Genomic DNA, 25,716 nt, shown 5'->3' with positions numbered 1-25,716 from the left:
CAATGTTGATACATCGACTGTTGGACGTCTTATCGTGCACCAACTTTTGATTAAGCTGGCTCTGATAAACATTTGATGATATGTCTGGTTTGAGATTGTCAAGTGTCGATCTCAAGTGTCGTTTCATCAATAACTCAGACGGAGCTGCTCCGGTTGTTGATTGTGGCGTGATGCGGTATTTGAACAGGAGACGAGACAGCTTTGTTTCCAGGGTTCCCTCCTGAAGTTTCTGCAATCCGGATTTGATGATTCCCACGGATCGTTCGGCCAAGCCATTTGAAGCCTGGTGATGTGGGCTGACAAACTTATGTTTGATGCCGTTCCGACGTGTGAACTTGGCAAACTCGGTACTGGAAAAACACGAACCGTTATCACTCACGATCATCCTGGGCAGACCATGAGTGGCGAAACAGCGTCTGAGTCTTTCGATGACAATGGCTGACGTAGTACCACGCGTCACATAGGCATCAATCCATTTTGTGTGCGCGTCCGTAATTATTAGAATCATGCTGCCGTTAATAGGCCCGGCATAATCGAGATGTAGGCGATGCCACGGTTCGCTGGGCCATTCCCAGGGATGCAGTGGCGCTTTCGCAGGTGTATTCCGGGTGCTCTGGCAGGGGTAACAATGTCGAACATGATGTTCGATATCAGCATCAAGATTCGGCCACCACACATAGTTTCTGGCGAGTGACTTCATCTTCACAATCCCGGGGTGACAGTCATGGATTTCATCCATGACCCTGGAACGCAGATTTTTCGGGATCACGACACGACATCCCCAGAGTAGGCAACCATTTTCCACGCTGAGTTCGTTTTTACGTGCTTTAAAAGCCGCAAAATCTGGGTCACCCTCAGGTAGCAAATGCCATCCAAGCTGTACAGCCTGGACAGTTCTGGACAGAACGGGGTCTCGTCGAGTATGAGTGCGGATCTGGCCAGAATCGACAGCACAATCTTCCAGATGATCCATCAGTGCGATAATGGATCCTGGTGTAGGGGAATCATCAACGGATTCTGGAAGGGGTAACCGACTCATGGCATCTGCATTTGTGATAGATGAACCGGGCTTATAACATATGGTGTAGTCATAAGCAGCGAGAAACAGGGACCAGCGGATGATCCTGGGTGGTAGTGTGTCAGATGTCGCCTTAGTTGGACCAAACAGACTGATCAGCGGCTTGTGATCAGTGCGAATCGTGAAATGATGTCCAAGAAGGTACTGGCGAAATTTGCCAACGCCGAAAACGATTCCCAATCCTTCCTTGTCAAGTTGGGAATAGTTTTTCTCTGCCGGGGTCAACGTTCTGGATGCAAATGCAACCGGTCTTTCTGTACCATCAGGCATCACGTGCGATAATACACTCCCCACTCCATACCGACAGGCATCGCATGTCAGCACAAGATCCTTCTCTGGATCAAAATGAACGAGAACATTGGACGATTTGAGCAGATCCTTAGAGGTCTGGAATGCTGATTGTTCACTAGACCCCCAGCTCCAGGAGACTCCTTTCCTCAAAAGCCGATAAAGGGGGCCCAAAACGTCGGTCACATTCGGGATGTAACGACCATAGAACTGAAGCAAACCGAGGTATGACTTCAATTCGGTCACATCTCGTGGAGAAGGAGCATCCTTGATAGCTCGGACTTTCTCATCTGTCGGGTGTAGACCCTCGGCATCAATCGTATGACCCAGGTACGTGACTGATGGCACCATAAACTTGCACTTGTCTCGACGCAAACGTAGGCCGGAGTCCGAAATCTTCTTCAGAACTCTCTCCAGGTTCTGTAGATGTTCCGCGTCCGTACGACCAGTAACCAGAATATCATCCTGGTAACAAACGACGTTGCGTTCGGCGGCAAACAAACTGTCCATGACACGCTGATAAATTCCAGGTGCAGATTTCACTCCAAAACTAAGTCGGTGGTACCTATACAACCCACGATGCGTGTTGATGGTAAGATACTGTTTCGAATTCTCGTCCAAGCAGAGCTGTAGATAGGCGGATTTGAGATCGAGTTTCGTAAAAGTCTTGCCTCCCGTGAGACGAGCATAGAGGTCTTCGATCCTCGGGATTGGATATTTATCCAATGAAGAACACCTGTTCACGGTCATTTTATAATCTCCACATATGCGGATGGACTGGTCCGATTTTATGACTGGAACGATGGGCGCCGCCCATTCGGCATACTGGATTTGCTCGATGATCCCCAGATTTTCAAGATGATCCAGTTCCTTGTCAATCCGCTCACGCAGGGCGAAAGGGACTGGGCGAGCCCTGCAAAATATAGGATTGGCATCCCGGTCAACCCTGAGTTTAGCCGTATGTCCTTTCAAGGTTCCAAGCTCATCCTTGAAGACATCCGGGTACGTATCCAGCACATTTTTGAGTGTGTATGCTGCGGTAGGAGAAACATTGGCTGCCCGGAGTTGATGAATGCTTTCCCACTTCAGTCGAATTATGCTCAACCAGTTCCTGCCGAGTAAGGAAGGGCCCTTTCCAGGAATGACGATCAGGGGTAGGTGAAACTCACGGTTATCGTAGCCCACCGTGACATCACATGTACCGCAGGGAACAATCTTCTCACCTGTATAGGTGGAGAGTCCATAGGTAGTAGGTTTCAGATGGGGTCGGTCAGCATCACTCCACAGGTTTGTGAAAACAGCATGGCTGATGAGCGAGACGGCCGCACCAGTGTCGACCTCCATTTGCAATGGTCGATTGTTGACGACAACATTGGCAAGAAGAGGGTCCCGCCTATGGTGAGAATCAATATGAAGCAGGTCATACGATTCTGAGTTGTCGGAAACAGAGCTCACCTGGTCAAGCTCGGGTTCCTCCGAACCGATAAACTGATGAATCTTGTCAGCAGCTTTTCCTTTTCCCGATTTGCGAGTGATGCAAGCTGGAGCAATATGGCCAGTTTTCGAACAGAAATGGCAGGTGGCATCTTTGAACCGACACGTCTCCGGAGGGTGCTTTCCGTTGCACCGAAAACAGTTGTTGTGGGTTTGAGACTGCACTGGCTTCTGACGAGGAGCCTTGTTCCAACGTTGTGGCTGAACATGATCCAACCGATTCACAGCAGGGCTGGTACCAGATGAGCGAGTGGCACCGATGCTTGTAGCGTTGCGTTCAGCACTTTCCATGGAAATTGCGGTGTCTCTGGCATTTTGGAACGTCAGTCTTCTCTCAGCAAGCAGGCGTCTACGAGTGCGGTCATCGGACATGCCAACCACCAGCAAATCACGAAGCATGTCATCAATCGTGTCCCCAAACTCACACAGATGTGACAGTTTTTTGAGGTGTGCAATGAAGTCTGCGATCGACTGACCTTGCTGCTGTCTGCACATGTAAAAATTAAACCGACACAGGATGACTGAAGGAGATGGGTTGCAATGTTCCTTCAAAGCGGCCTTGAGCTCTGCATACGTGAGCTCCTGGATTGTCCGAGGCCGAATCAGGTTTTTAACGAGTGTGAACGTCTCACCTCCGCAAACGGACAGGAAGACGGCCTTCATCAGGCCTTCGGTCGCAATGCCGTTCGCCTCGAAGTAGAAAGACAAACGCTCAGAATACGTGTCAAAATCCCCCTCATGAGGGTCGAATTCATCGATATGGCCGAAAGATGTCATGGTCTAGATGTTTACCTTCGTCGCCATGTAAAGTATCTCGACAAACTGCGATCAATTGTCGTACGCGTTTATTCACTCTGCCAATCAAGGCCCGATTCACAGCAGCGCCATCCGAGCTCTGGCGTAGGGATACAACCCGGTCCCGGTGTAGGGATACAACGGTGAACATTTGCACTGCATACATGACAATTAATGTAATTTTTGACATAAAAATTTGAGTGTGATCGCATCAAGTTCTGATTTTTAGCGTTTCCAAATGAAGGCATTATTTTTGCATACTAATCTAAAAGTAAGGGGTTTGAAGAATGAATATATATATATATATGTATATATATATATATTACTAAAAGTAAGGGGTTTGAAAACACTCCAAAATGTTTCAAGGGGTTTAAAAAGGCCTTTTGGAATTGTGTATCTTAAATGAACAATACTGTGATATTTTGAACAATGTATCATTAATACATTGATGCTATACTACGGCGAGGGCCCTCAACATCCACCGGCGCTGTACAGTGTATAAGCACCTTATCGTAACGCTGTCCGTTAGGAACTTGTTCAAGCACAACAACGCTAAAAATTGGCAGTGGCCAGCCAAGAGCCCCGACCTAAAACCAACCGAACAACACTCACTGCAACACTGCTTGAGGGCCAGATAACAGACCACAATACCAAAACCAACCACAATCCACCACTTAATTTGCATTTGCTATGAAGCAGAAATCACATAATGGTGTGCTGCCAAAAACAAAAACAAGAAAAGATCATGGTTTGGATGGGTGATCTGAGATGGTGGTGAACAGCTGTCCTGAGGACCTGGACGGTAAAATGACATCGAGGAGAATGTGGAAGTTGGTTCTACAGGTGGGGAAAAATAAGACCAAATGAGTGGAGGTGAGCAACGATCCTGGATTTTGGGAGTTTCACCAGCAGGGGGTTTATGGTTGACTGCGTGCATCGTGTAGAAATCCGGGGTAGACAAAGCACGGAAAGAGCAGTGGGTGCAAGACCAGAAAGGAGGTGGGAGAAGAGAGAGAGACCACCGACCTGTCTGCTATGGCAAAGTGATAGGCCCAGAGACTTAGCTTCATCGTGGGAGATTCAAATAATCTTGAAGGCCTTGGTTTCCCTGGCGTCAAGTGAGCAGCTATTTAAATCGAAGCCACACGCAGCCGGTGGAGATAGAAACACGTTTTTAGCCACACAACTAAACAGCCAAATCAATACTTTTGGTAAAGGTGTACATTCGATAAGCAGATGTCACGATGAGTGGCAAAGAACGTTGGGGTAAAAGGTGCAAGTATCAGAAGATAACACAGGTCTGTCAACATTAACACTATAGCAACAGGAAGGTGTGGTGGGAGAAAAATAGTGGCCTCTCCTATCAGACAAAGACTGGAGTGGAGGAAGGTGCGTTTGGGAGTGGTGCCTGCAGGAGTCAAACAGGTCAGACAAAGCATGTGCAAAGGAATGCACAAGTCACTTCCATAATTGCAAAATCATAACTTCCAGAAACACTTTGGCAACTGAAAACCAGCAATTGCCACATCAGAGTATTGAACAACAATCAAAGCAAAATGGATACCCTGGTATATAAATGGTACCCTAGTGCTGGCTTAGCGGTTAGGGTGCCGGCTTGGGATCCTAGGATCCTGGGTTCGAATCCTGGTCGATCGCTGAATTAACGCCAGGGGGGTTGACTCAGCCTGTCATCCTTCCGAGGTCGGCAAATTGAGTACCAGCTTGCTGGGATGAATGATCACGGGGTGTACCCCGATTTAGAATAGGTACACCGTATCCCTGCGCATCATAAGAGGCGACTAAGGGTTGGCGTCAGGAAGGGCATCTGGCCATAAAAACATTGCCTCAAACAGGGAACCATGATTGTCATGGGGCCCACAAGGCCAACCCCTGCTCAAGCGGGGAAAATGGCCATAAAACGATCATTCATATATATTATAGTCAAAGCAAAATGGAGGCACGATTAAACTGTAACAATCGAACAAATAATGTAATAATCAGAGAAGCGACAGACAGGACTAAGGTACATGGAACATAGACACTTTTTAGGAATCAACAGCCGACTTCAGTCAAGTCATCTAAGTATGAAGCGACAAGAAAAATTTAGGCTTTAAAACGAAAAAAGAGCAAAGTTTAAAACCGACTGGTGTGGCCTGGCGTTCCGTCGGAAATTTGTAATTCATTCAGGGTATCGGCGATGACTCGCCTCCTCTTCGTGCAAGACCGTGTTTTTTTTTTTAAACATAATCCACCTAATGTGATCAGTCAGGACACTCATCTCAATGTCCATCTGAGGGATGGTGCACTTTGTGATGAAATATGGCCTGCCTGCAAAGCACCAGGCAGACATTTTATCAGATTTGGAATCAACCCCAGACAAGACAGCTCAAAGGTAAATGTGTTACCTCTGTACCATCCTATAAGACAGGCTAAATAAATATGTACTTACACGCAGCGAAAGACATCGGGGAAATGCACTCCATTCTAATTACAAAGTCCATTGATCGATTTCCTTGTCAAGGGGAGGGCTGGCATTGTGAAAAAGGCCTCTAAAGCCAAATGTCAGCGAACTAATACTGGAGGTAGTGGTGTAGCAGCTGACAACTGCTTTTAACAGTGGGTGGTTCTGCCTTTCACAAAGTGCAACTAAAGTGGGAAGTTCCATTTTAACTGTAATACTTTATACAAGGTGTTTATATAGTTCTTGCGCAACTTAAAATGTAATAATTTTAGACGTACACATGCTAGAAGCAAATAAGTTTTGTCATAATCCATCCACAACTTTTTTAAATACCGTGCTATATATCGTTTTGGCCCCATCACTCAATGGTGAAGAATCACTTAAAATATTCTAGTATCTGGATCCGGATCCGGATTCACCAAATCTAATCAATTTGCCTGTCCACATTCAATTTGCCTGTCCTGTCCAATGTCGAACCTGTCCACAAAATTTTGTCCGAATCTGTCAATAACTTTTTCAGAGATCTGCTCGCAAACAGACAGACAGGAGTCAAGCTCTCATGGCTTGAGCTGTAAATCTCCCATGTGTGCTTTGTAAAGACATGTAAACAGAAGATAAGAACATTAAAAACCTGTAGCCAGAGTTTTGAATAGGGGAGGATAAAACAGAAGGGTATGGAAAACAAATATCCCACTGCACATAGGCAACGCATATCTATTGCGAAGCATATATAACCAATCTATTGCATGAATAGTACGTCACGCTTATCGACACAAATGTTAAGAAATAACTATCATTCTACTGAAGAGTTTGATTAACCCTTAGAGATCGATCCTGCTACAATATATGATGTCATGCACATAAATCATGACATCAGCATCATGTCATACTCAGGGTCAGATGTGCTCTTTTTGTTAAATTTATCATTCCTGACCACAAACCTCCTAACTGGTGCTTAGCGAGGCAGCGACATTGTGTTTGGGTGGCAGACGGCTCTCGTTGCTGACATATTGTGCAGCATTTCCTGACATGGGACTCAACCTGTGCCTTGCTCCCATATCAAGTTGGAGGGATATATATACTAGTGGGGTCACCCGTGGGAATCTCATGGGCATGGACGTGTGTGACATTTCGACATATTGAGTTAGATGCTGCACATTCAATTTTGCAAAATGGTTACTGGCAATTCATCAGATCCAGAAATGGTGTAATGAACACAATTTATTTATTTCACAAAATATGTCACAAAATATTTCACAAAATTTCCTCTCCAATACCTCCTCACACGCCTCTCCAATACCTCCTCACACTCCTCTCCAATCCCTCACACTCCTCTCCAATCCCTCACATGCCTCTCCAATACCTCCTCACACTCCTCTCCCTCACACTCCTCTCCAATCGCTCCTCACTTGCCTCTCCAATCGTTCCTCACTCTCCTCTCCAATCGACCCTCACTCTCCAACCCCTTGCTCCTCTCCAACCCCTCGCTCCTCTCCAACCCCTCGCTCCTCTCCAACCCCTAGCCCCTCTCCAAACCCCTCACACTCCTCTCCAATCCCTCACACTCCCCTCCAATCACGCCTCTCGCCTCTCCAATCGCTCCTCACTCTCCTCTCCAATCGGCCCTCACTCTCCAACTCCTCGCTCCTCTCCAACCCCTCGCTCCTCTCCAACCCCTAGCCCCTCTCCAACCCCTTGCTCCTCTCCAACCCCTCGCTCCTCTCCAACCCTTCACACTCCTCTCCAATACCTCCTCACACTCCTCTCCAATTGCTCCTCACTCCCCTCTCCAACCGCTCCTCACTCGCCTCTCCAATCGCTCCTCACTCTCCTCTCCAATCGGCCATCACTCTCTAACCACTCGCTCCTCTCCAACTCCTCTCCAACCTCACTCTCCTCTCCAACCTCACTCTCCTCTCCAATCGGTCCTCACTCTCCAACCCCTCACTCCTCTCCAATTCCTCACTCCTCTCCAACCCCTATGTCCTCACTCTCCAACCCCGACCTCCTCTCCAACCCCTAGCTCCTCACTCTCCAACCCCTCGCTCTTCTCCAACCCCTCGCTCCTCTCCAACCCCCTAGCTCCTCTCCAACCCCTCGCTCCTCTCCAACCCCTCCCTCCTCTCCAACCCCTAGCTCCTCACTCTCCAACCCCTAGCTCCTCTCCAACCCCTCGCTCCTCTCCAACCACTCGTTCCTCTCCAACCCCTCGCTCCTCTCCAAGCCCTGCTCCTCTCCAACCCCTCGCCCCTCTCCAATCCCTCGCCCTTCTCCAACCCCTCGCCCTCTCCAACCCCTAGCTCCTCACTCTCCAACCCCTAGTTCCTCTCCAACCCCTAGTTCCTCTCCAACCCCTCGCTCCTCTCCAACCCCTCGCTCCTCTCCAACCCCTCGCTCCTCTCCAACCCCTCGCTCCTCTCCAACCCCTCGCTCCTCTCCAACCCCTAGCTCCTCACCAACCCCTGCTCTGCAGGGTAATAATGGCCTCTAAAGGTGGTTCATTACGGCTGGCTCAATAGCACAGTGGGCTGTTGACGCGTAATCAATGAAGGTCCTTGGTTCGAGCCCCGTGTTGAGCCAGAGTTTTTCACACTTAGCCCCTCGCAGGAATTTGATTCCTGTTTATTTAAAATAAAAAATAAAAAATTTATATATATATATATATATATATATATATATATAATATATATGTAGATATATGTAGATATATGTATATACACACACACACACACACACACACACACACACACACATATATATATATATATATACACTATGTTACCTTTTGACTGTCACCTGGTACAGTTTACTTTTATGGGATAAAAGGACAGCATTGCTGTAGAATAATGTATCATATGGAGTTGATGCACTGAAGTTTAATGTTACGTTAGTCTGTGGTAAAGAGGTCATCTATCTATAATTCCAGTAATCTCTGTCTGTCTGTCTGTACATCTGTACGTTTGTCTGTGACCGCTGTTTCTCGACAACCACGGGTCCGATATACTTTTAACTTGCCAGGTATATTGCTGGGGACCCGAGGATGTGCCTTTTCAAGGTTTCATATTAATCGGACAATTACTTACCGAGCTATGTCCAAAAAACGATTCAACCAATCAGAGAGCAGCGAACGATCGCGTGTGCCGAACGTGGCGGACACACTCTGCCTCGGATGGCACATTTGACAGCGTATTCATTTATTTCACGTTGGAAAACTATGTTGCCGTTAAACTATGTTTTAATAAAGTTTTAAAACTAATAAAAACGAATTTGCGATTCATTCGCTTTCCTGCGCGTTTGTGCACGCGATGGCGATTGCTTTACCAAACTCCGGAAGCCGTTCGCTTTGGACCAAACCATTGCATGTAAATAGAGGGGGGGGATTGTCACCACTCGCAAGCCGTTCGCTTTGGACCAAACCATTTCATGTATATAGAGGGGGGGGATATAATTTTAGATATAGATATAGTACGGGCATGCCCTAGTAAAATCAAATTCATCAAATCAAATGAAATTTCATGGAGTGCCAAAGATGCATTCCAAATCCTGTGCAAACTAGGAAAGGCTTTGAAAAAGTAGTAAAATGTCACCCTCCAGCTCTGGCTGAAAAGCAAGTGCACAATACTCACTTTGGTGGAATATAAAGGTATTCCATTCCAGCTGTTACCTCATTAGCCTGCAAGTAGAGCACTGTATAAATGAATTTCACCATTCTTTGGAGGACATCAAGCTGACTGTACCATCTCTAGCGTTTGCCACTGGGAGTTAAAGATTCCACAGGCCTTTCAAAAATAGAAGGTCATTGTGCATCGGTATCTTGGCCAAATTCAAAATTCCTACCCTGATCTACTTCATACCATACCGAAGGCAATGCAAATTAACCACTTCCTTCCCTCATCCAGGAATGCTTTTGCATCTTCTGGGCCTCACATGGGGGTACAATGCATGGTGATGACAATGATGAGCTGAAATCAACCTGCAATGTAAGACTGGCTTTTCTTAGATACACTGTTTAAATTAAGATACTGCTCTGCAAGAGAATGTCCCATTATGATATCGGAATCTGTTGCAGCATCGTCTTCCTGATCAGTCTGTCCTTTTACGGTCTCCTCCCAAGTCCTTCGAGACAGCAGTTCATCACCACCCCCATTTTGTTACCCATACAAACTCATTATCTTTCCTATCTTCACTAACCTAGCAAATAGAGCATTGAGGATTGAAAGAGAGTATGTGGAAGTGACAAGGCCTTACTGTATTGTGACCTCGTCCAGCTCGCCGGTAACAGGAATGCCGTAGAACTCCTGCATGGCGCTCACAGCACGAGTCAAACTATTGGACGAGCGAAGTGTTGAGAGCTGCAGATCTCCGGGAGGCAGGTATCCATATCGCTGTAACCACGTCTGCAAGGAGACAATAAACGATCATTCCTAATCCGATAAAAGGTTGTGCCTTCACCCTTCACCTTATGGCAAATTGGATGCACTTTATGAGATCCACTCTGCTGTTCTCACAATTTTGATGATAATTGTTAATCCTGAAATAGATATATTATATTTTTCCCTTTGAACATGTATAACCAAGCCTGAAGTTGAGCGAAGCTGTTGGTGTAAAATTAGCACACTGTCGACAATGTTCAAGGAACACGAGGGAAGTGTATGACAAACGGAAAAGGAAGACTCGTTGGAGTAAATACTTGTGTATACAAACGTGTCCTTGGCATACTTGGTATATACTTAGTACATTTTCCTTTACAGAGATGTGTGTACAGTAAGTACAATGGATGCACGCACATACATGATTATTGATTATGGAAACACAAGAAAAACACAAAAAGAACACTAGACTATGAGTAATTGCAATGGGAAGTTGAATGTAGTACTATTGGTACATCGGATTGTCTCATTAATGTGTTATTGTGGGATATTGATTGAAGTGTTCTGTATTACTCTCCACATTTTAACTTGCTTCGTCGTAGTTTGAGCTCAGTTTCTATCAAAGCTCATACAACCCCAATAAATGTCCATATCAGAAGTCTGTGTGGGTAAAATTAGGATCATGAGCATTTCTTTTGCTTCTTTCGGATCAATATTTAATTGAACCACACTTGAGATCATCATTTTACTGGAAGATTAATCTCAAAACCAATTACAGGAGTCGTGTTCTTGAGGGAATGGGACAATCGATCAGAATTCAATTTCCTATTGATCACCAATACTGTTGACCCAGAAGCAGCACCAAACGTGCACTGATCCTCAACCAGGTTCTACTGGGGATGCCAAGAGGGTGGCGCAGCTGTGGGAGAGGAGGTAGCTTTGTCTTCGCTGGGTTCGATTTTAAAGTCTGTGACTTTGAGCTATCTACTCTGGGTTCGATTCCCGACCCCACGATGAGCTGTCTGACTGACACTTCACAGGCAGAGTTGCATCAACGACAAGTGATGGAACTGATCCTCATCCAGGTTCTACTGGGGATGCCAAGAGGGTGGCGCAGCTGTGGGAGAGGAGGTAGCTCTGTCTACGCTGGGTTCGATTTTAAAGTCTGTGACTTTGAGCTATCTACTCTGGGTTCGATTTTAAAGTCTGTGACTTTGAGCTATCTACGCTGGGTTCGATTTTAAAGTCTGTGACTTTGAGCTATCTACTCTGGGTTCGATTTTAAAGTCTGTGACTTTGAGCTATCTACTCTGGGTTCGATTTTAAAGTCTGTGACTTTGAGCTATCTACGCTGGGTTCGATTTTAAAGTCTGTGACTTTGAGCTATCTACTCTGGGTTCGATTCCCGACCCCACGATGAGCTGTCTGACTGACACTTCACAGGCAGAGTTGCATCAACGACAAGTGATGGAACTGATCCTCATCCAGGTTCTACTGGGGATGCCAAGAGGGTGGCGCAGCTGTGGGAGAGGAGGTAGCTTTGTCTTCGCTGGGTTCGATTTTAAAGTCTGTGACTTTGAGCTATCTACTCTGGGTTCGATTCCCGACCCCACGATGAGCTGTCTGACTGACACTTCACAGGCAGAGTTGCATCAACGACAAGTGATGGAACTGATCCTCATCCAGGTTCTACTGGGGATGCCAAGAGGGTGGCGCAGCTGTGGGAGAGGAGGTAGCTTTGTCTTCGCTGGGTTCGATTTTAAAGTCTGTGACTTTGAGCTATCTACTCTGGGTTCGATTCCCGACCCCACGATGAGCTGTCTGACTGACACTTCACAGGCAGAGTTGCATCAACGACAAGTGATGGAACTGATCCTCATCCAGGTTCTACTGGGGATGCCAAGAGGGTGGCGCAGCTGTGGGAGAGGAGGTAGCTCTGTCTACGCTGGGTTCGATTTTAAAGTCTGTGACTTTGAGCTATCTACTCTGGGTTCGATTCCCGACCCCACGATGAGCTGTCTGACTGACACTTCACAGGCAGAGTTGCATCAACGACAAGTGATGGAACTGATCCTCAACCAGGTTCTACTGGGGATGCCAAGAGGGTGGCGCAGCTGTGGGAGAGGAGGTAGCTCTGTCTACGCTGGGTTCGATTTTAAAGTCTGTGACTTTGAGCTATCTACTATGGGTTCGATTCCCGACCCCACTATGAGCTGTCTGACTGACACTTCACAGGCAGAGTTGCATCAACGACAAGTGATGGAACGGTGGGGACACCATGTGATTAGTAAGGAGTGGACACTCTGATGATCACTTGACCTTATAAGGAATGATTTAAGGCTGTGGAATAATACGAATGAGAATTGGAACACCATGGACATCTATCTATAATTCCAGCAATCTCTGTGTGTCTGTCTGTGTGTCTGTGTGTCTGTGACCGCTGTTTCTCGACAACCACGGGTCCGATATACTTGAAACTTGCCAGGTATATTGCTGGGGACCCGAGGATGTGCCTTTTCAAGGTTTGTAATTAATCGGACAAGTACCTACCGAGCTATGTCCAAAAAACGCTTCAACCAATCAGAGAGCAGCGAGCTATCACGTGTGCCGAACCGTTAATGCAATGCAAGCGTTAATGCGTTAATGCAAGGCTTTTCTTTTTTTCCCTCTTCTCTTTCTACTTTTCCTTGCGATTAAATTGCAAACAGCCAAAATACGTTGGCGCTAATTGAATAATTGGCCATTAACACTAAAATAATCGTAACTGCGATATGCCAACTTCCGGACAGTGCAGCCTTCCATGTTGTTGTTGTTTGCAGCAGCTGTTTGCAGCAAGGCAAGGCTTTTCAACTATGTTGCCGTTAAACTATGTTTTAAAACGAATTCAAACTGCGATTAAATTAAAACGATTCATCCTAACTGCGATTTGCGAACTTCCGGACAGTGACGACTTATCTTCCGGCAGCCAATCACAGAACGCTCTGTTGCGTAGGCGTGGCCGATGTGAGACGAGCGGAGCTGAGCGCGTTACGAGCTGACCGCCATTACGGTACGTAATTCGATTTCTTATGCGCATTATTTCTCCCAATTCAGTCAGAGCGAAGGGCGGAAGCGAAGAGCGTTGCTTTTTTTGTTTACGGGCGTACGGGCGGGGTAGAGCGTACGGGTAGCGTTTTTTTTTTTTTTTGGCCACGGAACGGGCACCCACGTACGGGCAATGCCCTAGTATTCCAAATTCCCAGCTTGACTGGATGCTGGGAAGGCAACGGCAAACCACCCAGCATAATGTGTACTCAGGAACCGTTTCGGCAGCAGTAACACTCCGTAAATAATCCGGAACATTTGTTTGATTGAATGTAAACTTGAACCATTCAGGATTTCATGTAAAATCAATTTTTGCTACTTATGAGATTTATTTTATTTATTTCCAGGAATGTTTTATCCTTAACAAGAATGTGATGGCCTTTTTTACTTTCTGCTTCATTTATATCAAAATACCCTGAACTTAGACTCTCAGTAATTAACTTATGTACAAGAAATGTATTTCGACATTCTATATTTAGCATGAGAACACAAATTTATAAGTGTGAAGAATCCACTGATATTGTTCAATAACGCAACCAGTTTACACGATCTTTTCTGTTAAAACAGTGTGCATTATACTTATAAAGTATAAAAAGGTCCCACCAACTATAAACTGTAGATAGTAATTGCCGGGTAGGACTTGAGCCTTGCCCTACCAGGCTATTGACATCGATGGTGCCTTTGTGGCACCTTAAGTATGAATCCTCCCAACAAGTTATTTTTCATAGATTTGAAGGCATGCATTATATAGATTGTCCCAGAAAAGTGTATAAGTGTATTTGTGTGTGTATATGCATATGTGTGTGTATATGTGTATGTGTATGTAGTTTGTGTATGTGTGTGTGTGTATATATGTATGTGTGTGTATTTGTGTATGTGTATATGTGTGTGTATATGTATATAGTGTATGTGTATATGTGTATAAAGTTTGTGTATGTGTGTGTACATAGTGTATGTCTATATGTGTATGTGCATATGTGTGTATATAGTTTGTGTATGTGTGTGTACATATGGGACAATAGGCTAACCCCCGCTCTTGCAGGGAAAATGGCCTTAAAATGCCTGTTGTTGTTGTTGTTGTTGTTGTTGTTGTGTACATAGCGTATGTGTATATGTGTATGTAGTTTGTGTATGTGTGCGTGTATTGTGTGTGTGTGTGTGTGTGTGTGTGTACAGACATGGCCAAAAATATTGGCACCCTTGCACATTTTTCAAATAATGCACCATTTCTTCCTGAAAATTGTTGAAATAAAAAAATCTTTTGGTATCCACATTTGTATTTCTTTGGTTTGCAATGGAAAAAAGGTGAAAAAATACTAAATCTTAGCTTATTCCACACAGGAATCCTAAAATGGCCTGGACAATATTACTGGCACCATTTAGAAGTTGTTAGAAATAATTCGATTTGAAGCAGGTGATTCTCCTTTACTTTGGAATTGAACTCACCTGTGGTGAGTTGCATGTGCCTGCAATATAAAAATCACTCATTAAACCAGTTTGAATAGAGAAAAGGAGTCATTCTGCTGTTTTGTGTCACTCTGTGTACCACAATGAGCATGGAGAAAAGAAAGAAAACCAGAGAATTGTCTGAGGAGGTCAGACACAAGATTGTAGCCAAGCATGGACAATCTCAAGGCTACAAGTCCATCTCCAGAGACCTTGATGTTCCTGTCTCCACCGTATGCAATGTTATCAGGAAGTTTAAGGCCCATGGCACTGTAGCCAACCTCCCTGGACGTGGCCGCAAGAGAAAACTTGATCGAAGTTTGCAGCGAAGGATTGTTTGAATGGTGGAGAAAGCTACTCATTCAACTGCCAAACAGATTCAAGCTGACCTTCAGACACAAGGTACGACAGTTTGAACTCATACCATCTGTGGCCAACTCAATGAAAGGTGGTTCTATGTAAGGAGACCCAGGAGGACCCCACTTCTGAGAGAGAGACATAATAAAGCCCAACTGGAGATTGCCAAAACACACCTGAACAAGCCAAAATCCTTCTGGGAGAATGTCCTCATGTATGGAGAGATCAATCAAGTTTGAGCGAAGGCCCCAGATGTTTGAAGTCCATATCGTTAAAGAAGAGGAAGGGGGAGCATCGGATACAGGACAGGGGAGAGGAGGGGTAGGGTAAGATGAGGAAGAGGAGGAGGAGGTAGGGAGAGCTGTTGAAAGTGTGTCGGAGATTTCAGAAGAGCTAGGAGAAAGGGAAGGATGAGGAGGACAAAAGGTTTGATGGTGATTGGATGAGGCACAGTGAGGAGTTGTTTGAGGGGGGAAGAGCGAGGAAGAAGGTTGGAGGAGATGGAGGTAAGAGTTGGAAGGGAGAGGAAGCAGGAGGACGCTTTGAGGAGGAGGAGTGAGAGGAGATAATTGAAGAAAAAGGAGGGTGGGGAGATTTGAAGGGGAGGAGGGAGGGGGGACTTTTGAAAGGGAGGGATGAGGGGGGAGTTTATGAGAAAAAGGGTGAGGGGATAGTTTATGAGGGGAGGGGAGAGGGGGAGTTTATGAGGGGAGGGGCAAGGGGGTAGATTTGAAAGGGATGGGTTAGGGGGAAGTTCAGGAGTGGAGGGGTGAGTTTGGATTTTAGAAAAGGTGGGACGATTAATGGAAAACAAATATTTATTGCAAAAACAGATCAGGGGATAGGTTTAAAATATTCCAAAGGCCTTGAATATTGAATGAATATCCCTAGCACAGTGTTCCCAGCACAGTAAAGCCAATCATTAAGAAGTGAAAGGCAAATGGTACCACCAAGACCCTGCCTAGATCAGGCCATCCCTCTAAAATGGATGATCATTCAAGGAGGAGACTGATCAGAGAGGCCACCAAGAGGCCAATGTCAACTTTGAAAGAGCTAGAGGCCTTTATGGCAAAGACTGATCACTGTGTGCATGTGACAACAATATCCCAAGTACTCCACAAGTCTGGCCGGTACAGTAGGATGGCAAGAAGGAAGCCATTATTCAAAAAAGCTCACCTTGAGTCCCATATGAGTTATGCAAAAAACACTCCAGAGATTCTGAAGCCACATAGCAAAAAGTCTTGTGGTCTGACAAAACCAAGGTGGAAAATTTTGGCCGAAATGCAAAACGTTACGTTTTGCGCAACCCCAACACAGCACATCACCAAAGAACACCATCCCTACTGTGAAACATGGTGGTGGCAGCATCATGTTATGGGGATGTTTCTCAGCAGCAGGGACTGAGGCACTTGCCAGGATAGAAGGGAAAATGGATGAATTAAAATACAGAAAAATCCTAAAGGAAAACCTGCTGCCTTCTGCAAGAAAGCTTAGAGGGAGGTTCACCTTTCAGCATGACAACAACCCAAAGCACACAGCCAAAGTTACACCTGGAGTGGCTAAGGAACAAAAAAAAATGTCCTTGAGTGGCTCAGTCAGAGCCCCGACCTAAACCCAATCGAATATTTGTGTCATGACTTAAAGATTTCTGTCCATCAATGCTCTCCTCGACGGGAGTTGTGGGAGATATGTTGAAGGCAGTGGGAAATTGGGGTGTGAAGAGAATGACAGAGATCTGCAATCTGGTGGTGAAAGCAGGCCGCATTCCAGTGGATTGGGAACTGAGTACCCTCGTCCCTCTATACAAGGGGAAAGGTGACCCTCTGGACTGTGGCTCGTATTGAGCGATAAAGTTATTGGAGCATGGAATGAAGGTATTGGAAAGGGTGTTGGAGAGGAGAATAAGGAAGAAAGTGAAGATTGACGAAATGCAGTTTGGATTTATGCCAGGAAGAGGAATGACAGACATGCTTTTTATTGTGAGGCAGTTGCAGGAGAAGTACATGGAGAAGGGGAAGAAGTTGTTTCTTGGGTTTGTTGATCTGGAGAAAGCATTCGATGGGGTTCCACGTGAAGAAGTGACATGGGCATTGAGGAAGCTAGAAGTGGAGGAATGGTTGATCAGAGTAGTGATGGCAATGTACAAAAGAGCGCGCACAGCTGTAAGGACGAAGGACGGGAACAGTGGTGAGTTTGAGGTGAAGGTGGGAATCAGGGGTCGGTACTAAGTCCACTACCATTTGTAGCTGTGATGGAGGTGCTGGCTCGGAACGTAAAGGAGGGTTTACCGTGGGAGTTGTTGTATGCAGATGATCTGGTGTTGATTGCAGAAAGTATGGATGGACTGAAGGAGAAGATGAACAAGTGGAAGGAATGTATGGAGACAAAAGGTCTGAAGGTGAATATCGGAAAAACGAAGGTGATGGCAAGTGGGAACGCATGTGGTGAGGTGGAAAGAACTGGGAAGTGGCCGTGTGCTATGTGCAGGAAGAGTGTCGGAGTGAATTCCATTCAATGTACAATGTGCGCTGAGTGGGTTCATCAAAAATGTAGTGGTTTGAGAGGGTCATTAATCAGTGTGGCAGCTACATTCAAGTGTAAGGTGTGCACAGAGGGAGCTGCAGATGGATGAAATGTTGAGTTCGATCTTGGAGACGGCGTGAAGCTGGAAGGTGTGAAAACATTTTGTTACCTAGGAGACATGCTGGATGGAGAAGGTGGATCAGACTCTGCAACGGTTGCTAGAGTGAGATGTGCATGGAAGAAGTTTCGGGAACTGAGTGGCGTGCTGACGAGGAGGGGAGTGTCGTTGAAGCTGAAGGGAAAGGTGTATGCTGCATGTGTGAGAAGTGTTATGATTTATGGGAGCGAGACATGGGTAATGAACGTAGAGCAGCAACGAAGGCTGGAAAGGGTGGAAATGCGAATGGTTCGGTGGATGTGTGGAGTATCGTTGAGAGAGAGGAAGCCAAATGATGAATTGCGAAAGATGATGGGAATAGAGCCTGTGATGGATGCTGTGAAGAGAAACAGTTTGAGATGGTTTGGTCATGTGTTGAGGAAGGATGAAAGTGACTGGTTGAGAAGAGTGATGGAAATGAATGTAGAAGGAAGTAGAGGACGGGGAAGACTGAGAAAGACTTGGCTAAAGATGGTCGAAGAAGAAATGCGGGCAAGGGGGTTAACAAGGGGAGATGCAGAAAATAGGGCAAAATGGAGAAGATTGTCATGGGGACCACAAGGCTAACCCCCGCTCTTGCAGGGAAAATGGCCTTAAAATGCCTGTTGTTTTGTTGTTGTAATGCTCCCCTCACAACTTGACTGAGCTTGAACAGTTTTATACAGAAGAATGGGCAAATATTGCCCAATCAAGGTGTGCAAAGTTGGTAGAGACCTATCCCAACAGACTCACAGCTGTAATTGTTGTGAAAGGTGCTTCCACCAAGTACTAACTCAGGGGGGTGGACACTGTTCCAACCAAGATATTCTAATTTTGTATTTTTAATTAATTTTCTGAAATTTGTAGAATTTGTTTTTCACTTGAAAGTTGTGGGTTGCGATGTGTAAATAAAGGTGGAAAAAGCCAGATTTATTGCATTTCAATTCCAGGCTATAAGGCAAGAAAAGGTGAAAAATTTGAAAGGTGGGTGCAGACTTTCTATAGGCACGGTGTGTGTATGTATGCGTGTATGCACGTCACAAAGAAGAAGACGAAGAAGCTGGAGCTTTAGCAGTTCCTTCTGTCATAGAAGAATAGAAATGATGACGTTGGAAAGCTTATAATGGATTTACTTGGAACAATAATCCGTGACCGTTTAATCTCAGGGTTAACTTTAGCTTATGAAGCAAAGTGGGAGAGAAAAATCTCATTCCTTGCACACTCTATTTCTCCATTTCTAATGCTATGCTTGTTGTCCCTTCAATCTGTAGCTCCTTCTTTATCGACAAGGTACAGGTTTTACATTTGAAAATAAAACATTTATACAAAATGAAGAACACGAGGTTATCAATTCAATCACTATCAGTGGAAGCTGATTATATATTTATTTAATTGAACTTCAGTGCACATGGATATTTCAAGGACAAAGATAACCTCTTCCCTCCCCTTCCCTCTGCAGTCAATTTAATTTGTGTCCTTTTTCATTTACCGTTTATCAAAATTCACAATGAACAATGAGAATCAGGAAGGAAGACAATTCCACACAATGACCTCCACCGAATATATACATCGTAAAATACATCCTCATCACACTGCTGCCAATTTTCATCGATAGTTTTTATTTTTTTTAAATTTTTTTACAGGTGCTGGGGCTCACGAAGGAGCTGTTACAAGCAGACAGAGGCATTAGGTAACACCGGACTTGACTTCAGACGAACACAGCTGGTGACCTTTGGGGAAGCGACCTAACTCCCCAGTGGATCCTGGGTGTCAACGAAGCCATCTCGTGATGTCGTTTTCCACAGTCAGCGAGGAAAATAAGAAGAAATCTCACCTCTCACACCCCCTCCTCTCATAGGATGTGAAATCTCACCCTTCACACCCCCACTCTCATGGGATAGCAACCTATGGAGTTTGTCCATCCTCTATCCTATAAATGCTGAGCAGCAAGCGAGGAAGTGGCACTTACCATTATTAAGGTTTTTGGTATGACTCAGCTGGTGTCGGCATCAAACTGCCAACATCACAGACTCAGAATGATGGACGTTTTGCCACCAAAGACTAATGCAGTTGCTCCATAATTTTGAAACTTCTTGCTCAGATTATTAAAAAGGGGGGGGGGGGATCAATTAAGAACAATGGATTCTTTATATAAGCTAACTAAGAAAGAGCATAACTGAATTCACACATCATGACAAATTATGGTGCATGTATATTTATATGTACAGTCACGTGAAAAAGTAAGTACACCCCATGTAAAGTTTTGACTTTTTCAACATATTTCAACATGCAGCTATTTGATCTTCATTTCAACAATATTGATAGATAAAGGTGATATAATATAACAAATATCATGAAACATTTACATTTTGTAGTCCATTGTAGAATTTAAATAAACATAAATGCAAATTTCGCATGTGGAAAAAGTAAGTACACCCCTACATTTATCACTACTTCAAATACCTAAAATTAGAATCAGGTGCACCAGCTCAGGTGCAAATGATTAGAACATCATTAGAGAGGATCATGGAGGAACCTGTCTTATTTAAACCTCAGACATTTAGTTTGGTTTGCCCTTTGTTGTTGAAGTGTGCGGCGTCACCATGCCTAGATCAAAAGAGCTCTCTGAGGCCTTCAGAGAGAAGGTTATAGATGCCTACGAGTCTGGGAAGGGATTTAAAAAGATCTCCAAACAATTTGAAATCAATCATTCGACTGTCCAGAAGATCATCTACAAGTGGAGAAGATTCCAAACAACTGCCAACTTGTTCAGGCCAGGCCGCCCCAGCAAGTTCAGCCCGAGAGCAGACCGCAAGATGCTGAAAGAAGTCTCTAAGAACCCCCAGAATGTCATCACGGGACCTACAGGTAGCTCTTGCCACTGTTGATGTCAAAGTGCACGAGCCTACCATTAGAAAGAGGCTGCACAAATTTGATCTACATGGGAGGTGTGCCAGGAGGAAACCTTTGCTGCCCAGAAAGAACATCAGGGCAAGACTAAAGTTTGCCAATGAACACCGAGGCAAAGACCAGCACTTCTGGAACAATGTGCTCTGGACAGATGAGTCAAAGGTAGCGCTATTTGGCCACAGTACCAGAAGACATGTTTGGCGAAAACCAAAGACAGCATTTGACCACAAGAACCTGATACCAACTGTAAAGCATGGTGGTGGAAATATTATGGTTTGGGGCAGCTTTGCTACATCAGGGCCTGGGCAGCTCACCATCATAGAATCCACTATGAATTCTTCATTGTACCAGAGGGTGCTTGAGGATAATGTGAGGCCATCTGTCGAAAAGTTGAAGCTCAACCGAAGGCGGACTTTGCAACATGACAATGACCCTAAACATACCAGTAAATCCACCAAGGAATGGCTGAAAAGAAAGAAATTGAGGGTTCTGGAATGGCCAAGTCAAAGCCCAGATCTAAATCCCATCAAGATGTTGTGGGGGGATTTGAAACGAGCTGTGCATACAAGAAATCCCTCAAACATCGCACAGCTGAAAGAATTCTGCATGGAGGAGTGGGCAAAAATTTCTCCCAGTCGATGTCAGAGACTGGTAGACAGTTATAAGAAACGCCTACTTGAGGTTGTTTCTGCCAAAGGGGGCAATACCACCTATTAGTGCCAAGGGTGTACTTACTTTTTCCACATGCGAAATTTGCAGTTACAGACTAAGCATTTAATATGGAATATTTTTTTTGTGGGGGTGAACTTACTTTTCAAGATGTCTTAGAACCAAAAGTTCATTGGAATTATGTTGAAATTATTCTAGATTTTGTTAATGTGACCTTTAAAAGAAACAAAAAACACATTTGACATTTCGAAACAAATAAATTGATCCTTGAAAGTGATGTAAACTGATATCGAACTCAATTCATGGACAGTACTGTGTTAAACTTCTGTACGTTTTCCAGAAGTATCTCTTTATTTTGCACATTAGCCAAATTTTTTTTATAACAAAAACAAAAGTTAAATTACGACTGGGCTTACGGACAGTAAAATTACAGTTCAGTACTTCGTGTAACCCACACGAGCATTCAGGAGAGCACGTACACGTTGAGGCATGCTGTTCACGAGATTTGCCAAGGTTTGGACAGGAATCGCTTGCCATGCAGTGACAATAGCCTGCTGCAATTCACGCACAGAGGTCAGCTGCTGGTCCAAGTGGTCGATTTGACGCGTTAATTCTGCCCACAAGTTCTCTATCGGATTCATATCCGGGGACATGGCAGGCCACTCCATATGCTCTACACCACGGTCAGCAAGAAAGTGTTGGATCATGCGAGCACGATGAGGCCGTGCATTGTCATCTTGGAAGACAAAGTTTCCTCGAAAGGCTGCATGAGCAAATGGAAGCAATGTTTCTTCCAGAATGGCCCTGTATTTGAACTGGTTCAGGTTTCCATTCAGAACAACCAGGTCAGTTTTGCCCCCTGCATGAAAAGCAGCCCAAACGGTCACCCCACCATCTCCAGCTTGGACTCTTGGCACTATACAATCTTTGTTGTAGGCTTCATGCACTTGTCTGCACACTCGGACGTGACCATCTTGACGATAGACCAGAAATCTAGACTCGTCACTGAAGATCACGTGATTCCAGTGTCCTGGCTGCCATTGACGGTGCTCTCTGGCCCACTGCAATCGGCGCTGGCGGTGTTGTCTGGTCAGGCGTGGCTTTCTCAGGGGACGCCTGGCACGATAGCCTGCTTGAACCAGTCGTTGGTTGACTAGCCTTCTGGATACAGGCACATTTGTCAGTTGCTGCCACTCAGCCCGAAGCCGATTAGCTGACTTGGTACGGCCATTGCGGACTAACCGGTGCAGCTGGCGATCATCCCTCCTTGTGGTTCTGCGGGGACGTCCTGGCCTCGGTATTGGAGTAGGGACACCCCTCTGAGCATTTCGTTTCAGGATCTTTGACACCTGACCTTGAGTGATGCCATACTGCCGAGCAATAGCACGCTGTTTCATGCCGTAATTTCGTAAAGCCACCACACCATGACAAACAGCATTGTCGAGTTGACGGACCATCTCCAGAGGAAGCGGCAATAACCTTTGGAGACGTGCAGCAGTTGTTTTCCACTAATACAGAACGCAACAACCCTTGTATACCCGACTGTGAAGCCAATCATCAAATGCACCTGTCCGTACATTTTGCCATGCCACCTGTGATATAATCCTGTTGTTGACTTCTTGCTGCGACAGACAATCAATGACATGGTTCTTTTAACAAATAAATCACCAAAGTGTAAAAGAAACTCACTAGATTGATATACTGAGTTAGGAAAGTAAACCCAAGTCAAGAAAAAAAAAAATTCCATCTTAAATGCCAAGTCTGTATGTTTATTTAAATTACTAGGGCATGCTCGTACTATATATATATCTAAAATTATATCCCCCCCCCCCTCTATTTACATGAAATGGTTTGGTCCAAAGCGAACGGCTTGCGAGTACGGTGACAATCCCCCCCCTCTATTTACATGAAATGGTTTGGTCCAAAGCGAACGGCTTGCGAGTACGGTGACAATCCCCCCCCTCTATTTACATGAAATGGTTTGGTCCAAAGCGAACGGCTTGCGGAGTTTGGTAAAGAAATCGCCATAGCGTGCACGTAATTAGTTTTAAAACATAGTTTAACGGCAACATAGTTTGCCAACGTGAAATAAATGAATACGCTCTCAAATGTGCCGTCCGAGGCAGAGTCTGTTCGCCACGTTCGGCACACGTGATAGCTCGCTGCTCTCTGATTGGTTGAATCGTTTTTTGGACATAGCTCGGTAACTACTTCTCCGATTAATATGTCGCAAATTAGTTTTAATTAGTTTTACAACATAGTTTAACGGCAACATAGTTTGCCAACGTGAAATAAATGAATACGCTCTCAAATGTGCCGTCCGAGGCAGAGTCTGTTCGCCACGTTCGGCACACGTGATAGCTCGCTGCTCTCTGATTGGTTGAATCGTTTTTTGGACATAGCTCGGTAACTACTTCTCCGATTAATATGAAACCTTGAAAAGGCACATCCTCGGGTCCCCAGCAATATACCTGGCAAGTTTCAAGTATATCGGACCCGTGGTTGTCGAGAAACAGCGGTCACAGACATACAAACATACAAACATACACACAGAGATTACTGGAATTATAGATAGATATAATGGACTACAAAAGGTAAATGTTTCATGATATTTGTTATATTATATCACCTTTATCTGTCAATATTGTTAAAATGAAGATCAAATAGCTGTATGTTGAAATATGTTGAAAATGTCAAAACTTTACATGGGGTGTACTTACTTTTTCACGTGACTGTATATTATGTATTTTATGTGTTGTGCCAGAGTGGAACAGTTTAGTGTCGGCTTAACAGTTCAGGTGGCTGGTTTAAGATCTCAGAGTCCAACATAACACAAGGTGGTTTGACTCAGCCTGTCATCCTTCTGCGGTCGGCAAAATGAGTGCCAGCTTACTCGGAAGAATGAGCCATTCGAGTATCCTGCATCCGAGTGACAACCCATCTAGGATTGTGTCCCAGAGCCAAGGAAATTGCTTTGGAGCTCTATGCTTCTGAAGACACAAAAGGATTGGTTCTTGATCTTCTTCTTCAGAGTTGACTGAATGAGTTTCAAGGAGAGAGACCACAAATAGTCAATCTCAGTTGCCTGTATTATGTATGGTATGAATCCTTTCTGGGCCTTAATGCTCATGTTGTTTTGATATCAGAATAGGAACCTCCTTTAGGGCCATTTTTCCCCGCAGAGCGGGGGTTGGCCTTTTTCTGGCACCGTGGTCCCCTTTTTGAAGCAATGTTTTACGGCCGGGTGCCCTTCCTGCCGCCAACACTGTTAGTTGCCTCTTGCGACACACGGGGAATTACCAGTCAACTGGTACTCAATTTGCCGACCTCGGATGGATGACAGGCTGTGTCAACCCCCCTGGCGTTAATTCAGCGATCGATCGGGATTCGAACCCAGGGTCCTAGGATCCCAAGCTGGCACCCTAACCGCTAAGCCAACACCAGGCTCTTGATATCAGAATAGAATCCCATATATTGCGTTGGTTTGTCGATGTTCCACTAATGTCTTTATAATTCACGTAGCAGTCGGACTGGGTCTTTATAAATCACTCGCTTGCCAGCAGGGAAGATCGTATAAATACAGATATTATTATGCATTTGTCAAAGAAAAGACGACAAAGAGGCCGGTGATGACTCGCTAACTCTTCATGAAAGACACCACAGATTCTTTCATATCCACCAGTGACCAAGTGCTAATAAATAAGATGTACAGTGTGCACATGATGACAGGCAAAGATAGTCCGATACATTTTATAATCTTATAATGAGAAAAAAAAGCAAAAACACTGAAGACGTTTTCACTGTAGGCCAACAAGCAAGAGCAGAAGGTAAAAAAAATAAAAAATTGTACAGTAAGATCCTCAACAGAACCAGAAAGAAATGACTCAGGAATAACCTCACACCCTAAAAGCAAAACCCACTGGATCAAACCCAGCTGGAAATTGCATAAATTCAGCTGTTTTTTTGTTTTACCTCCATACAAACATCGTACATCTTGCACGAATCTCGCGAAGCAAAAGCCTCATGTGACAATGAGCAAGTATTTGCAATGTCTCGTAGATTCACTGGTCATGTGATGCACAGCTCACAAAAACAGTGGGTAATC

At 44.9% G+C, this 25,716-nt stretch overlaps 1 protein-coding gene across 1 annotated transcript in view; it reads right to left on the bottom strand.

Annotated features, from left to right (window-relative positions):
* Nucleotides 1–25,716, bottom strand: part of LOC137416551 (matrix metalloproteinase-14) — a 137,742-nt gene that overhangs the window by 63,356 nt on the left and 48,670 nt on the right. The window contains exon 2 of the mRNA XM_068102183.2: nt 10,365–10,513. Within this exon, the coding sequence (XP_067958284.2) occupies nt 10,365–10,513 (149 nt within the window). The remainder of the gene's footprint in view (nt 1–10,364; nt 10,514–25,716) is intronic.

This window comes from Myxine glutinosa, chromosome 9, assembly GCF_964187855.1.
Source record: "Myxine glutinosa chromosome 9, kmMyxGlut1.1, whole genome shotgun sequence".
Lineage (NCBI taxonomy): Eukaryota > Metazoa > Chordata > Myxini > Myxiniformes > Myxinidae > Myxine > Myxine glutinosa.
Note: the sequence above shows the minus strand (reverse complement) of the source record. Positions and strands in the feature narration are given on the sequence as shown.